General features: G+C 48.3%; 1 protein-coding gene across 3 annotated transcripts in view; it reads right to left on the reverse strand.

The window, feature by feature from the left end:
* Osbpl10 (oxysterol binding protein like 10) overlaps window positions 1-17696 on the reverse strand; it is a 246906-nt gene that overhangs the window by 137927 nt on the left and 91283 nt on the right. Inside the window, exon 1 of one of the 3 annotated variants that reach the window (XM_052187054.1) lies at window positions 16339-16619. The exons of the other annotated variants lie outside the window; for them this stretch is intronic. Coding sequence (XP_052043014.1) covers window positions 16339-16461 — 123 coding nt within the window. The 5' untranslated portion in view covers window positions 16462-16619. Of the gene's footprint in view, window positions 1-16338; window positions 16620-17696 lie in introns of those variants that run through there. 3 annotated transcript variants of the gene reach the window in all.

Consider the following 17696-nt stretch of genomic DNA (forward strand, 5'->3'; position numbering starts at 1 on the left):
AAACCATCTGGAAAATACTGAGTGGAGAATGATGGCTCCCTAGTGTCATCAGAGGTTCTCAGGCTCCCTGTATCCCTGGCCCCAATAAGAAACAGCCTGTAGCCAGCAGTGGTGGTGCACACCTTTAATCCCAGTGCTTGGGAGACAGAGGCAGAGGCAGGTAGATTTCTTAGTTTGAGGCCAGCTTGGTCTACAGAGTGAGTTCCAGGACAGCCAGGGCTACACAGAGAAACCCTGTCTCAAAAAACCAACCAACCAACCAAACAAACAAACAAAAAAGATGCAAGGGGAGGGTGTGAAAGATGGTGTGGGGATGGGCATTGGCTAAGAGCTGTCCTCTGCACAGCTGCGTGTCTCCTCCATTCTTGACTGGTTCCTAATCTAGAGTTGCAAAGGGACTGTTCTCAAGAACCTACCCTTTCTCTCTCCACCACATACACTAGCAAAGATGGCAGACAGGGAGGGAATACTGGGAAGGGAAAGGAATTGGTATCACATTAATATAAAAAGGACCCAAGCCTCAGGGGAGTGGAAGTGCCCATGGGATGTTGACTGTCACCTTGACAGGATCTAGAACCCTCTAGCAGCAGGAAGTCTGTGAGGGAGTCCCCACATTAAGGTAGAAAGACCCATGCAAGTGTGGGTGGCACCATCCCTCAGGCTAGAGACTCTTAGTCAGGGTTTCTATTCCTGCACAAACATCATGACCAAGAAGCAAGATGGGGAGGAAAGGGTTTATTCAGCTCACACGTCCACATTGCTGTTCATCACAAAGGAAGTCAGGACTGGAACTCAAGCAGGTCAGGAAGCAGGAGCTGATGCAGAGGCCATGGAGGGATGTTTCTTACTGGCTTGCTTCCCCTGGCTTGCTCAGCCTGCTCTCTTATAGAACCCAAGAGCACCAGCCCAGGGATGGCACCACCCACAAGGGGCCCTCCCCACTTGATCACTAATTGAGAAAATGCCCCACAGCTGGATCTCATGGAGGCACTTCCCCAACTGATGCTCCTTTCTCTGTGATAACTCCAGCCTGTGTCAAGTTGACACAAAACCAGCTGGTACAGACTCTGACTCACAGAGAGGAGAAACTGACTCAAACTCAGCATTCCACACTCTCTGCCCCCGACCGTGGTAACCAGCTGCCTCCAGCTCCCTCCATGGACCATGCACGCCACGCTGAAACTGTGAGCCAGGATAAATCTCTCCTTCCTTGAAGTTGCCTTTATCACAGCGATGAGAAAGTAACCAATCATCCCATCTGGGAAAGCTGGGATCCACAACACAGGATCACATCCAGATGGTGCTCAGTGACACTTTCTAAAAGTCACTGAAGACCACGAGAGAGATGGAGGTAAGCAGGGATGAGCACACATTCCCAGTGACAGCTGACTGGGACAAACCCAGGCTCCATCCCTTGCAAGCTGAGACCTGGAGGAAGGGGGCCTGGCTGTTTTTAATCTCTAAAAGTCGATGCTGCCTCCTCCTTTTGAAAGAGCTGGAGAAGGAAAGGAGCCACCATGTAGAAAGTGTGTGATTCTAAGTGACAAGTCAAGACTCATCCAGCCTCAGTGGTAAAGCCAGGCTTCCAAGAACCACTAAGGAGGGTGGACACTGAGGTGACGGTAGGTAAAGTGATAATAGAATATCTTAATAACAAATCACCATAAATACTGGTGAGGAATCGGAAAGGGAGGCTGGACTTCTTTGGGGGAATGTAGATTAGTGTCGCTAGTGCGAAATCAGGTGTGGAGGTTCCTCAAGAGCCTAAAAACAGAACTAACATGTGAGCCAGCTCTGCTGCTCTGGGGTATGCATTCAACGCAATCAAACAGATCAGCACAAGGAGACTTCCATATGCACACTTACAACTACAGTACTCACAACAGCTATGTGATATTGAACCAGCCTAGACGCCCCTCAACAGCTGAACAGATAAGGAACACATGGTATATACAATAAAACAGTATTCGTCTATAAAAAAAAGAATGAAATTGTCACTTGCAAGAAAATGGATTATCATGGTAAGTGAGGTGAGTCTGACTTGGGCTCTCTCTCTTATGTGACACCTATTGAGAGGGACGGGGCAGGTGGGGACTGGAGTGGGGGCAGTTTACAGAAGAGGACAGGAACCAGAAGGTAGATGGGAGGAGAGAAGTAATGGTGGAATTAATATAGTCAATATATTATGAACACGCATGGAAACACCCTAATGAAAACGAAACCCATGCTTTAATACAATATATACTTGTAAAAACATTTTTAAAAGTTATAAAACCAATGAGGCACCAATATGGCCAGACAGGTGAATGAATTTGAAAAAGCTAAAAAGCAATCCTCCATGCCTGAACGAACCAAGCAGAAAATGTAGCAAGGAGCGGGGAGCCATGCACCGCGGCAGTAAGCACTGTGGTATGCGGCCTTAGCCTCAGAGCATCATCGGGGATAGCACCACCTGTCCACCTCGGAAAGCCAGTCGATGGAGGGTGTGGAATGGTGTATGCCAGGCGGCAGTGAGCGAGGCAGCCGTGGTGTAAAGATGCCACCCTCCCCATACCATCCTGTGTCTAATGAAAAGTCTATTAGGATTTTTTTTTAATTTAGTAATTCAGTGAACTTCTTTTAATGAACAAAAGAACCAACAGTCACGAAAAGACGTTAACTTAGAAAAAGAGGGGGAAAGGAGAAGGGACTCACACTGTCAGATGAATGCACACACACACACACACACATTTGCACACACGCACATGCTTGCACTCTCTGATCTATACGTTCCTGACCCCACCCTGCTCTAATTTCCAACTGTTGCTATGCTTTGAAAACAAAAATGCAAACGCCCACTCATCTGACAAATATCAATTTGGAGAAGAAAGGGGTTTATTTCGGCTTAGACTTCTAGTTTACACGCCATCCTTGAGGGAAGCCAGGGCAGGAGCTGGCAGCAGAACCACCGAGTGAGCAGAGCTTGGGGTTTGCTGGCTCAGAGACACATGCTTAGCTGGGGGTGGGTGGGGGTGGGGCGGGGGCGGAGCGAGGGCGGGGCGAGGGGGGGCACATATTAGGAGTCCATGCTCTTCTATCCATTACCAATCAAGACAGTCTGGCATGTTCACAAGGCCCTACGAAACAGGCTTGATGGGGGGGAAGGGAGTGGGGAGGTGTGCGGTTGGGGTGGGGTTTAAAGAGTCCATGGAATGGTGCCGCCCACAGTGGGCTGGGCCTCTTCTATCAATTAATAATCAAAACAATCCCTCTTGCTCACAAGGCCCTCACCTGAGCCGCCCTTCACAGGCGACTCTAGACTGTCAAGCTGGCAGTTACAGCCAACGAGGATGCGTCCCATTTATGCATTTAGATCCTAACTTGGGGGTGCTGCTGCTGCGAAGAGATGAACTTACTCCTCACTAAGGTGAGTCACTCTTCAGCAAGCCTGCAGGGTGGCCACGAGTCTCTACCCCTCCTCCCCATCGGCTGAGCTAGCCGTGCAAGGGGCGGGGGCAGGAGAAGGGAACTTTTCAATTCCATGCCTCACAGAGCATACTAAGTCTCAAAAACTGGGACAATCAGCTCATTAGGATTAAGACAGTTTACATTTTTAGGCTGGTTTTTAAAGAAATTATTCATAAGCTTCTAAGCTATCTTTAATGGGTCACATGCTTATAGATGCCAAAGACAAAAGACGACACACCACTCTCTACTCTAGAAGCTGACCCAAAACCCTGCTTCCCTGTCTAACGGCCTCCCTAGAGGGTGGTGGCTCAGCACCCTAGGTCAGGACCCTGAGGGAAGTGCTAGGAACGTGGTAACTAATCACCTAGCGATGATTCCTCCCAACCTCCATTTTATCCACTGCCCCTGCCCTAAAAAACATACGCAGGAAACATCAATGCTTGGGACTGGAGAGATTCTCAGTGGTTAAGAATACATATTGTTCTCATAAAATACCCTGGTTCTATTCTCAATACCCAACATGAGCATTCACAAGCACTTGTAACTACAGTTCCAGGGGATCTGAGTCCCTCTTTTGTCCTCCTCAGGTACACACACACACACACACACACACACACACAATTGTAAATGAAATTTTTAAGTGAAAATGCTCCTGTAAGCAACTCTTCACGCATGCTCCTGTGGGTAATGCCTTACCCACGCCCCTTAGTGACTCCTCACCAAGCCCTAGCCCTATAAATTTTCAGGTTCACTAGGATGGGTTCAGTGGAATCACTGTGTTGGTTTGATTTCAGTGCCCTACCTGGAACAAATATAGATTTGCCCACATCTCCCCAGAAAGTATCACAAAACCAATTATATAGGAACACAAAGTGTCCCGGACTACAATCTGGCACACTCTTAGCTAGCACATTATTCTGGGGTTAAGCACATATTCAGTGAGCCCCTCTATGTGTCAGGCTGAACGTAGATAACAGAAACACAACAGACAAATGTCCCAGCCTTGTGGAAGCAGCTTTTGAGAGAAAAAGGTAAACAGGTCAAACATAAGATGATTTTAGATATTACAAGACAAAGCAGAGACTGATAACCAGTTAGCTTGGTCACTGTCACATATTTCGTTCAATATTTGGGTTCAAGGCAGTGATGACAGGGTCTGGAAAGATAGCTCATTGGTAAGTTCTTGCCCTACAAGCATGAAGATCAGAGTTCAGAACCCCGGAAATCTATTTAAGTGTCCGGTGGGTGTGGTGGTCTGTGTCAGAAGAGGAAGCGGGATCCCCAAGAAAGCTGGTTAACAAGCCTTGCCATATGGGGGAGGCTCAGGGTCTGATGGGAAGAGCCTGCCCGCCTCGGTACCAAGGTGAACAGCGACAGAGGATGACTCCAGACATCAGCCTGGAGCCTCCACGTGCACGCGCAAACACGGGCATGCGCAACCACAGACGTCCACACACAGTGTGCAGGCATGCACATACATGCATACACACACAAATAGCCTAGAATCCACCAGGAACTGTATTGTGCTATCCAAGGACAAACACTCCGGGGAGAAATTCAACCAATGTAAAAGCCCTGGGATCAGGCACCCTGGGTGCTTCTGAAAAGGGAGTAACCGAGTAATGAAATAACAAAGTAACAAAGTAACAAAAGAGACAGCAAGGCACAGAACAGGGCTTGAGATCGGAGAGCCCATGGATGGGAGAGACCAGTTTTGCCGAGAACGGACCTGGACCACGGATGTGCTAGCACTGGGCTGGCTATGACAAGCTTGCACACATCCCCCGCCCTTGCACCCCCAGGCCTTGAATTGAAAACTACAGCCCACTACCAGATGGGCCTGAAGAGCTGGGACCCCTGAGGTAGACAAAGACAACAGGGATGACAAGCCAGCGAGAGCAGTGGTTTCTGAGAAGCTATCCTCGGGACCATGTTCTGCAGTTAAAACTTTTATGTGGGTACAATTTGTGAATGTCTACACAGCATGCCTCATCTGCACCGGGTCATTTTCATGGCAAAAATGCATTAGCAGTGCTCTGGAGAGGGTCCCCCTGTCTCACACCACCGACCCAGCAGGTATTTTATATCAGAACAAAAGGCAAGTGTGTACCCAGGAATCCTCCAACCTCCCCCTCTGCCAGGAGAGACAGAGAGGCGTCTGGTCTCCCACTGCAGGGTCAAACCAGCCGGAGGGAGAGACGGCCCAGTGCAATTCTAAGGCAGATGGTTTCAGAGAGCAAATCTGATCTTCTGTAAATCAATAACTCATTTGTGACAGGAGGCACACCTGTCTGCTTAGAGATCATTATCTTCTTCCCAAATGCTTGGGCACACATTCGGAAGCTCAGAGGGACACTCTTCTTGTGCATTAGAATCATTTGTGATAGGAAAGGGAAAAAATATCCCACTGTGGACAACATTCTCGGGCCGGCGCTGTGGACAGAGTCCTGTGGAATCCAGGCGGGAGACGACACAGACACTAAGCTAAGGTCGGGGTGCAATGGCCCGGTGGGGAAATCTGCTGATGGTCTGGGAAGATGGCCCAGCGGGTAGTGCTGGTCTTGCAGGTTTGAGGACTTGCGTTTAATCCCCAGAACCCATGTGACATGCCAGGCATGAACCCATGTGACATGCCAGGCATGGCAGTGAGTGCTCAAGACAAGATCGCTGGGCCAGTCTACTTGCTGAAGTTCTGGGCTGATGAGAGACCCCTTCTCAAGCAAACATGGAAGGCGCCTGAGGAATGACACCCAATGTTCTGTTATTGTCCCCATGTGCATGCCCATGTTTGTGCACCCAGATGAACACACATGCTCACACACACACACACACACACACCTGCCAGTGACTCAGAGTCTCCAGATGGGAGCACCATTCTAGCTCCACAGGGATGACCACAGGAGGCTCCAGAGTCCATTTAAGCCACCCCCTAAAAATGCCCCGCCATTCCCAACCTTCCAACACTTCATAGCCATCCTCCTTTCTATTCTTTGGATCTTTTCTTTTGAGATATGCTCTTGCTAGGTAGCCCAGGCTAAACTTGAACTAACAGCAGTCCTCCTGCCTCAGCTTCCTGAGTGCTTTGGGAACCCCAGGCATTTCCCACAATGCCCATCTTCCTGTTCCTGGTTCTGTTGCCCTTTTCATATGCAGTCCATGGTTAGAGCAAGTGGCTGCCTTCCCCCTGATCTCATTCTCGCTGAGGTACTCCCTGATAGGGTAGGAATAAGTGGAGGCTGTCTCGATATGTGAGTCACCAGAAGAGTGGTTTCTCGTTGACGCACAGGAGTCTGGGATTTTTAAGAATCCTAAATCGAAACACAGAACCTATATGTACCCACAGCTCAAAAGAACTGTTGACATACTTGACTTATTTTCAACCCAGTTCTGACTTGAAAAGGAAAGGCTAGATCACCCTGCACAGATCTCTCCACCCCACACCTAGAACTTGAGACACACCTGATTTAAGGCCTGCCCCTCTCTGTTCTAGTCAGAAAACTGGTGGATCTAGCACATCAAGGGATTACCACGGCGTGTTGGGTGTTCAGGACTGGCCACGGGCACTGCATGAATTTCTCTATGTGCATGGAACGGGCTTCCCAAGGCTTCCACAGTCCTTCCATCTGCAACCCTTCTCACCTAAGAAATTTACATGACCATGACAAGCAAGCACATAAAGCACACGCTCAACTCAAACACTGGCAAATAAATCACAAAGAAATAGGTTTCAAAACGATTTTGTGTTATACAAATAACTTTGCCATTTATCAAAGAATAAAGTAAGTTTGCACATCAACAGGCTAGCTGAACTTGTTTAATTATATAAAGAATTAAGCTTTAGCCAAATATTTGACGCTGTGGCACACAGCAAGGTCTGGTGGTCTGACTTTATAAGCGCTGATTCTGAGAATGTCACTGCAGTTTTTAAAAATGGAAGAAGTGTGTGGCTCGGTGGTTAAGAACAATGGCTGCTCTGCCAGAGGAGGAGGGTCCCGTTCTCAGAACCTTTGTGACAGGTCACAACTGTCTGTAAGCCCAGTTCCAGGAAAACTAACGCCCTCTTCTGGCCTCCATGGGTACCCACATACATGTGCACATGAGCACACACACATACTTAACTAAAAATAAGATGAACCTTCTTTCAAAAAATGGCATTGGCTCACAAATTTTAATATAGAGCAGCTCAGCTCTGAGTTAAAGGCTGACTATCCCTTAGAGAAAATGCCCAGAGTCAGACATAGTTTCAATTTTAGGCTTTCCTAGATGCTGGAATATCTGCTCATATACATGGATTTATTCTACTCCTGAGCAGAAAATGGATAGCTCTCTCCTATATATCATACCTTGAGTTTAGACTGAATAACTTTTTACAATATTTTTATTATACTGGTGTGTGTATGGTATGTGTGTATGTGTGTGTGTGTGTGTGTGTATTATGGCTGCATGTGTAAGAATTACATACATGTGTGTGCTTGCATGTGGAGATCAGGAGTCAGCTTCAAGTGTCATTCCTCAGGTGCTGTCTATCTTTGAGTGTTAGTTGGGGGGGGTGGGTTTGCTTGTTCATTTTGCTGTTGTTGTAAGCCCCTGGGGATCACCCGTCTGTGTCTCTTCAGAGTGTGCCTGGCAAAGGCACACCACCACACCAGCTTCTGCAGCTTGAATTCACACCTGCATTACAGGTCAACCCCTCTCCCCAGCCCAGCAAGCCCGCATTCTGACTGCAGCGTATGGTCAGGTGGGACATTTCTAGCTATCCAGTTACATTTGCATTCAGAAAGTTTTTGATTCAGGAGCACTTGAGACTGGATGTACCTTCATCTGTCATGCTAAAGATGGCCTAGCCCACCACTGGTGTGCAGGGAAGCTGCTGGGCTTTCCCCAAACACAGGAGTCCCACCCTGCCAGGTGCCCCCGAGGCAGTGCGTCACTGTCACCGCAGCGGCTGGAGCACTCGGAAGGAGAAAATTGAACGCTTATCTCTCCCTGCGTGGTGGAGCAAAAGAGATTTCTCTTCATTTCTTCTTGTCCTCAACGATGACACTGTTGGAGACTCCAAATTATTCATGTTTTAAAGAGAATTTCATCTTGTGTTAAAATCTAATTGGATTTGTACAGCTTTCACAGGCTTGGTGGCTGTGGGTCCATTGGACCAGCTGGCTTAGATGGTTGTTAAGAAATGGGGTAGGAGCAAAGAATGTAGGGAAGCTGAGGAAATGGGTCAGTCAGTGAAGTGCATGAGGATCTAAGATTAATCCCCAGAATCCACATCTTAAATACTACTGCTGCTACTACTACTACTAACAACAACAACAACAATAATAATACAAAATAAATTTCAAAGCTGGGCATGGTGGTGTGTGCTTGTAATTGCAACATTGGGAAGGCAAGTGGACCCTTGAGGCTCACCAGCCAGATAGCCTCGCCCGTTTGGCAAGCTCCAGGCCAGTGAAAGAATGTGTCTTAAAAAAAAAAATTAAAGGGAGAGGAGCTGGGGAGATGATGGCCCAGTGGGGAACATGCCTGCTCCCTTGAGGTGTTTAGTGCTGTTTGTCAACAAGCCTCTGAGCACACCTGTGCTCTTCCTCAGTTAGGCAGGAAGAGCTGCCCACTGTGGGTGGCATCATCCCCTGGCTGCCATCCTGGACTGTGGCGAGTGGAGACAGAAGCTGAGCAACAGTGTGCATGCTTCCCTCCCGCCTCTTGTCTATAGATGAGACAGGTGAGCAGCTTCAAACCCCAGAAGCCCTGTTGTCGTCACCACGATGGACTGAGCCCTGGAACTGTGGTCCAAAATAAGCCCTTTCTCCTTTAAGTTGCCTTTGTCAGGGAAGTTTGTCACAGCAGCTGGAGAAAAAAATACACTACACAAGCATGAGGATCTATGTTCAAATCCCAAGGCTACAAAAGAAGCCAAAAGGGCCAGGCACACCTGTTCCCCAGCACCATGGAGGCTAGACAGAAGGAGACCGGGGCTCTGCTGGCTGCCAGCCTAGCTTGGAGTGCAGTGAGAGACCTTGCCTCAAGGGATATGGCAGAGAACAATGTAGCGGGACACCTGATGGCCTCTCCTCTGACTTCTGCATGGGCACATTCACCCAGGTGTGTATGTGCATGCACACAAGTATAAACATGTCAAAAAGAAACAAAAGAGGGACAGTGTCTGAGGAGTGACATCCAAGATTATCCTTTGGCCTCTGCACACACTGAAACCACACAGTATGCATCCTAAACCAGACAAAGACACAAAGAAATCAGAGGATGGGGATCCAGAGAGACGGCTGAGCAGGTAAAGCACCTGCCACCAAGCACGGTCAGCCTGGGTTCAATCTCCAGGACCCATGTGGCCAAAAGAGAGGGCCGATTCCCAAGAGATGTCCTCTAACCACCATATAGAAGCTGTACACACACACACTCACACACACACACACACACGAGGAGGGGGTAAAGAGGAAGTGGGAGGGAAAGAGAAGGAAAAAGAGACAGAGAAAATTAATAAATTAATTAACTTTAAAAACAAATCAGGAAAACAAGCTTATACATATCTCTCCAGAGCCAGGCTGAGAGAGAGAGCTCACATTCTTGAGGCCTTAGGGACAGAGGGAGAGCCTTCAAATGATTATTCAAAAAAGTGGGGGACCATAGGAGCGGCTTCGTCCTCTTAAACCAACTTTGAGTTCCAGGGGCCATCTCTCAGTCAACCTCCAGGCCTTGCCAGTCCATTTGCCTCCTGCTTTCTGACCTCCAGCTCAGCTATGGAAGCCAGTGGGAAGCCAGTCCTCAGGCAGGTTCAAGTGTGAGACAGAGTAAATACGCCACAGGCAACCTTTGATGGGTGAAGCTGACGGGTGTGTGACAGCATCCGTCCGTCCACAGCAGTGGCTCTCAACCTTCCTCATGCAGTGGTGACCCCTCAACCATAAAAAAATTGTGCTGCTACTTCATAACTGTAATTTTGTACTGTTACAAATCTGATTTGACTATATTACGTTACAGGTTGAGAGCTGCTAGTCTCCAGGGTTCGCAGGATCCCGTGAGGCTCAGCTGCGCTCAGTCACAGCCTTCCACCTCATCTTCTTCCAGAGAATCCTTCAGGGTTTCCTCACTCCACAGCCTGGAGTCTCATCATGGCAGGCAAACCCTCAAGCACAGGCCCTGAGTTCTGGGGGATTGTGGGATACCAGCCCCGATGTAACGACCGTGTGCGTTAGCAGGTGACCTCTCCCAGCAGCTGTGCCCATTCCTTTCTTTGCCACCAGGATTTATCTTTGTTGGTTCTAGCTGATTTAGCAGTAAATTTCACTTTCTTTTCCCCAGAAAATCTTCTGAGAATTATCCCAACATACATTTTCAGATGAAGGTTTGATACAGATTTCACAAATAGGACAAAGCCTTGGAAGCTCATAACTGGGTGGTGTCTGGGGGTCAAAGGCAGGGTCTCCTGCATGCTGAGGCAAGGACTCACTCAGCAGGGCATCCTTTCCCTCCCTCTACCCTGTATTTTCAGACAGGGCTTCATTAAGCTGTCCAGGCTGGCCCTGAACTACCACGTGTAGCCTAGCTAGATGCCGAGTATTCAATCCTCCTGCCTCAGCCTCACTGAGTAGCTGGGACCCCATGTCTGTTCCACTGAGCCAGGCTAGAATCAGACGTTTTGTTTTAAGATAGAGTTTCATGTAGTCCAGGCTGGCCTCAAACTTGCTGTGAAGCTGACCTTTCTGCCTACATATCCGAAGCACAAAGTTTAGCAGCACTTGGGGGGGAGGGTCAACCAAAGCCATAGATGCTTCCTCTGGACACGTGGGCAAGGGATGAGGTACTTAAGCCCAGAGAGCTGTGGGTAGGTGGGGCAGGACAAGATTGGACCGCTGAGCAGGTACCAGGAGTCCACTGAGAAATCCTGTCTCTCCATGGTTTTTCCACTGTAAGTCCAAGGACTGAGTTAGGACACTTGCAACAAAACATTAATCCTTCTCAGAATAAAAGGGGGGGGGGCATGAGCTGTCTGCCACAGGACCCAGCCAAAGTCAACATGATGTAGAGTATTCTGAAGCAAACAAAATGTAGACATAGCAACTGTTAGAATTGGAACAAGCTCTCCTAACCTGTATAATCACCACCCAGAGAGCAAATGCAACAAAGGCCTTACTGCAAAGAATTTGAAACAGAGAAACAAACCAAGACAACATGATTCCAGTCACAATACCCAAAAGGTAGAGACCACTCAAGTGTCTATAGACTAATGAAGGGATAATAAACAAAATGTGGTACATCCATTCAATGGAATATTATACAGCCATCAAAAAGTGAGGTATGGATAAATGCTATAGGACTCCTGAACCTAATAACACTAAACAAGCCACGCATAAAAGGAACATGTCAAAAAAAAAAAAAAAGGGAACATGTCACAGGATTCCATTTTTACAAAACAGACAAAATCAGCAGATCCAGAGAGTCAGAAAGTAGATGTGTGGTTTCCAAGGGCTCCGGACAGGAAAAATAAATAAATAAATAAATAAATAAATAAATAAATAAATAAATGAAAGTAACCACAAGTAACGGGCACTGGGCTATTCGAAGGGGATGAAAGTTGCTTAAAACTAGACAGACATAGTAGGCACGTGACACTAGAGTAAATGTCACTGGAAGGTCCTGTCTGAAATGGTTAATTTTGTTACATGTATCTCATCTCAATTGTAAGAAGCAGTGTGAGCTTGCCATGATCTGCTTGTGAGGGACAGAAGACAATTTGCAGTCCCGACCTTCTATGATGCGGGATCAAACTCAGTCCTCAGGCTTAGCAGCAGGTGCCTTTACCCGCTGAGATATTATCTCACAGAGGCTTAAAAAAAAATACAGGATCTCAGGGGCTGGAGAGATGGCTCAGCGGTTAAGAGCACTGACTGCTCTTCCAAATGTCCTGAGTTCAAATCCCAGCAACCACATGGTGCTCACAACCATCTGTGATGAGATCTGATGCCCTCTTCTGGTGTGTCTGAAGACAGCTACAGTGTACTTATCTATAATAAATAAATAAATCTTAAAAAAAAAAAAAAAGAAACAAAAAATACAGGGTCTCGTGTAGTCCAGGCTCAGACTTACTATGGAGATGAAGGTGATCTTGAACTACTGACCTTGCCTCCAAAAATGCCGACAATACAGGTAAGCTTGCCACACCCAGCTCCAAGGATTGGTTCCTTAGCCTCCTCAATTCAATAATTTAAGGCGTTGAACTGGGTGAGTCTCGGGAAGAATCCTAACATGGCTGGTCTGCCTACTCCTCCTATCTGTGCCCAACTCATCCTGAAGGGCTTATCTTAACCTCACAAGGTTCATGGGAAACAACAGAGACATTTCACAGGAAGGCAAGTCGACACTAAGGAGTATCCTAAACAACCAATCAAAATCCAATTTAGTAAGAGGTCCCCCAACACAATAGTCATAAGCATTTGCATAAGCTATGCCAAATTACCATGGCTGTTACAAAGATAAGACCACTATGGTCTTATGTGCAGTAGTATTACTGTTTTTATTTTATGTGTATGGTGGTTGGGAGCCCACGCATACGTATGCACCACACGTATGCAGTACATACACAGGGTGGCGGATACCTTGGAACTAGAGTTACAGACTGCAGCGAGCCACCATGTGGGTGCTGGGAACTGAAACTTGGTCCTCTCTTAGAGCAGCCTGTGCTTTTAACCACTGCCATCTCTCCAGCCCTACTATGACTTTTTGAGACAGTGCCTCTCTATGTAGCCCTGGTTGTCCTGAAACTTGCTATACAAACTAGGCTGGCCTCAAACTCAGAGAGCACTACCTACCTCTGCCTCCTAAGAGCCAGCATTAAAGGCCTGTAGCACCATGCCCAGATGCTAGTGTTACTAATTCAAAGCTACCTGGAGTTTTCCTGTTAACCCTGATTCCTTACACATAGATTATCCCAAACTTCACCCCGAGGGGCTGCAGAGCACGAGGCCCAGACAGTACATGTTAAAAGGAGACAAGAAAGGAATGTGATCACCCTGGCAGGTGCAGATTTGAGAAGCCCAACTATGCCCATATACCAAAGAGAAGGACTCATGACACTGGTGCATCTTGATAACGTGACTGAGTTTAGAGTCACCTAGGAGACACACCTCTGGGCACGCCTATGAGATCTTTCCAGAGAGATTCAGCTAAGGAGAGAAGAGCCGCCCTGAATTTGGGTAACCACACCCCATTGGGCTGGGGATCCTAGATTAAATAAAAGGTAGAAAATAAACTGAGCATGGCCAGTTATTCCTCTCTGCTCCCTGGACTCAGCCCAAGTCCGAGAAAGCAGCAAGAAACTGCAGCACACCACCAGAGGTTGTTTGGTGTGTTTCTCTCTATGGAGTCCCAACAAATACAACTCAACTACACAATGTAAGGCAGACCAATACATGTGTGTTGTAAGCAAAGAATCCTTCATCATGTGTCCTTTCACGTGCTTGCTTTAGCAGAACATCCTCGCTCCTGTGTCTGCTTCAGTGAAATGTTCCTTTATGAATCTGCCTTAGCCTTTCACACCTGTGTCCAACTCAGCTAAACGTCCCTTCACATGTTTGCCCTAGGAAAACACCATCCGACTGACTTTCTAAGGAACCCATCAGTTTCCACTTCACCCCCTAAAGGTTTAGTGTGTGTGTGTGTGTGTGTGTGTGTATGTGTGTGTGTGTGTGTGTGTGTCCATCAGCGTATGTGCCTCTGTGTGTGTAAGGATGTGCACTTCTGTATGCAGAGACCAAAGGCTGACACCAGTTTCCTTGGGGCTGGGTTACAGTGGGCTAGCGGGCTCGTTATGTGGGGGGCTGGGATCCAAACCAGACACCATGACTCTGCAGCGGGCATTCTCAACTGCTGAGCCATCTCTCCAGCCCCCGGTCTGTGTTATGGAGAAGACACAAGGCCTGGGGGTACATGGCTAAGGAGCAGGTGAGCAGGGTCAGAGTCTCCTCCTGTTAGATAAACTGAACCCTAAGAAACAAGCCGTCCTCTCTAAAGTGCACAGGGCTTGGATCAAGAGGTTCTCTACTGTTTCACCACACCACAGCCTCACCACGCCACAGCCTCACCACGCCACAGCCTCACCACACCACAGCCTCACCACGCCACAGCCTCACCACACCACAGCCTCACCACGCCACAGCCTCACCACACCACAGCATCACCACGCCACAGCCTCACCACACCACAGCCTAACCACACCCACAGCCTCACCACACCACAGCCTCATCACATCACCACACCACAGCATTTTCCAGGTTCAATTTCATTCTAACTTTTTTTTTGAGAGAGAGAGAGAGAGAGAGAGAGAGAGAGAGAGAGAGAGAGAGAGAGAGAGAGAGAGAGAGACTCAGCCTATAGCTGGACTATCCTGGAACCAGGCTGGCCTCAAATAGGTGATGATCCCCCTGCCTCAGCTTCCTATCAAGGGATGACAAACAAGAGCCATTACTCTCAAGCTGACAGATACACACACACACACACATACACACATGCACATGCACACGTACACACACACACATGCACGCACACACATACACACATACACGCACACACATACACACATACACACACATATACACACACACCACTGATGCGGAAAAAAAAGTCTAATACTTATTCTGAGGAAAATATTTCAAATTAATAAATCACAAATAAAAAAATATAATCCAGAGCAGGGGAGGCAGCATTGAGCTTCAAGCACTATAAAATACAATTTGAAATTCCTCCTCATATAGATTAAAGTAAGCAGGAGACAAAACATCCCTCCTGTCACACTAGGTCGGCAGCAGCGCCCACGGGGACTGCTCCAGCACCTGCGGCAGGTATTGCTGGCAATTATACCATGCACCATGCGTCACGGTTTATAATTAATGCGTCACGGTTTATAATTATGCTATTCATGCCATGGACCCCATCGCTGACTAATCTCTCTGAAAACATCAATTGACTTGCCACGCGGCGTCTCTGTGACACGCACGAGGGAACATTCTCTACCCACTTTACAGGGTAGGAAACCGGGACAGCCGAAGAGGAGAGATGACTTGAACCAGCAGTGAGCTGGGGTGACAGACAGATCCACACAATTCAAAGCTAGCCTGGGCTATGTAGCGAGTTAGCCTTGACCACAAACTGGGACCCAGGGTGTGGGGGTGGGGGGGGGAGGACAGGATGCAACTACAGACCTGACCTACAGCTGGATTGAAATCAAGCCCAAGGAACGCCATCTTGTGGTGGGAAATGGTAAGGCTACAGAGACCCACAAGAAAAAGGCTGGTTCCGTAGGCTTTACAGACAAGTTCAAGGTCCATGAAAGAAGGGGCGGGGACCACACTTTTTCTTTTTAGATAGGTCTCACTACCCAGCCACAGCTAACCTGGAATCTGCTATGTCAACCAGTCTGTAACTTGGAGTAATCCTGCTGTCTCTGCAGCCTGGCGCCTGGAATGAGTTGTGCATCACCACTTCTGGCTTACATTTCCTTACCACCAAACCTGAATTCCCCCCACCGTCGTGTCTTATCTACGTGGTACACCACGGAGGTCACCCAAGTGCTAGCCCCACAGCCTGGGCTTCAAAAGAGAAAAATTAAGGCAGGTGTCCAAAGTCTGTATAGAGAAAAAAACTTAATAAGGGAAAAGATATGAAGGCATTTTTTCTCAATTACAATGTCAGCACTCTAATGATATCCTTTTATATTTCAAACACCAAAATCTAAAGAGGCACTTCTTCAGGCAAAGCCAGCCCATCTCCAGAAGTCCCGAGGTACAAAGGTTTCTTCCTCAGCCAGACAAGTGCAGGTAAGTTTTAGGCCAATGTCCCCTTAGCCCCACCCCCCAGTAGAGTCCCAACCTCAACAGTTACCTTAGGGGAAGACCACGGGCCAGAGAACCCGCACGAGCTTCTGTCTGCATCTGACCTCAGAGGGATGAGGCAGGAGGATGCCCGGCTGTTGGTTCTCACCACGGCAGAGTGGGTACAGCCCATGAGGAGAGCCAGAAGTTCCCAGCGTCAATGCCCTGTCCCGGCAGGCCCCAGGGCCCAGGCTCACAGACCACTCTCTCAGTGCCTTCCCCACAGCAGCAATGAGAAGCAGTGTATAGGGTAGATAAAACCCAGCAACAATGCAAGAAATACATATGGCTCCCCTCAGATGGCTGCAGAAGAGTGTCTGGCAGCCAGATGGAGCAGGATCTCCACAAGAAAGCACCAAGCCTCGAATCAGAACCTCTGGCAAGTTTTATCCGCATCCCTCCCGGGCACATGATGGATAGACTGTCGTGCTTCTGGCAAAGAGAGCGGGTCTTTTCCCAAGAGCAAAATCTCAAGTACACAACAGCCCCACCAGCTCGCTTCTCTGGTATGCGCTGAGACGCCATTTCCCAGCAGCTGAGAGTTGGGTGGGGGTGGGGGTCGGGTGGGAGGACGCACAGACAGATGGCTCCTGGTCTCACTCTGCCCAAGCCAGGGGGACATCTTACCACTCTGAGGCTCAGGCCCTTTGGCTGTAGACCTGCCAAACAGGACTGTGGCCCGGATGACCCTCCCTGCCTGGGAACACTCTGCAGACTTGTCTGTGGTCATGACTTGTTGGGGGTAGGGTATGCTACCACCATCTAGTGGGTACAAGCTGGAGATGCTGCTGAAAGCCTCGCCAGGCTCTGGAGAGTCCATCCCCTCAAGACAAGAGCCTCCATGCCAAGGTGCCGATACCACCAGGGATAAATCCTGACAAGGAGCAGTAACACTTGCGAGAGGAGCTAAGAGTGAACCATTCCGTACAGGAGGACATGGTCTGTGCTTTCTGAACATGCAACCTCCATTCAGTAAGAGTGTCTCCTGGCTTTAGGGCTGGGGACATAGCTCGATAAAGCGCTTATCACACAACCATGAGGACTCAGATGCAATCGACAGCACCACGGAAAAAGGAGAGTACTTGCTTATAGTCCCAGACAGGAGGATCCTGGGAACTTGGTATCCAGCAGCATAGCTTGCCAGAGAGCCCCAGGTCCCAGTGAAGACTGTGTCTCAAAAACTAAGGTGATTAGCTCATAAAGGGTAACACCCCAGGGACAGGGGTTTAACCTCTGGTCTACACATACCCACATAGGCATGCACACATGTACACACGTGCGCATACACCACACATACACACACACACACATACACACACACATACACACACACACACACACACACACACACACACACGCACACACACA

Source organism: Apodemus sylvaticus, chromosome 7 (assembly GCF_947179515.1).
Source record: "Apodemus sylvaticus chromosome 7, mApoSyl1.1, whole genome shotgun sequence".
Taxonomy (NCBI): Eukaryota; Metazoa; Chordata; class Mammalia; order Rodentia; family Muridae; genus Apodemus; species Apodemus sylvaticus.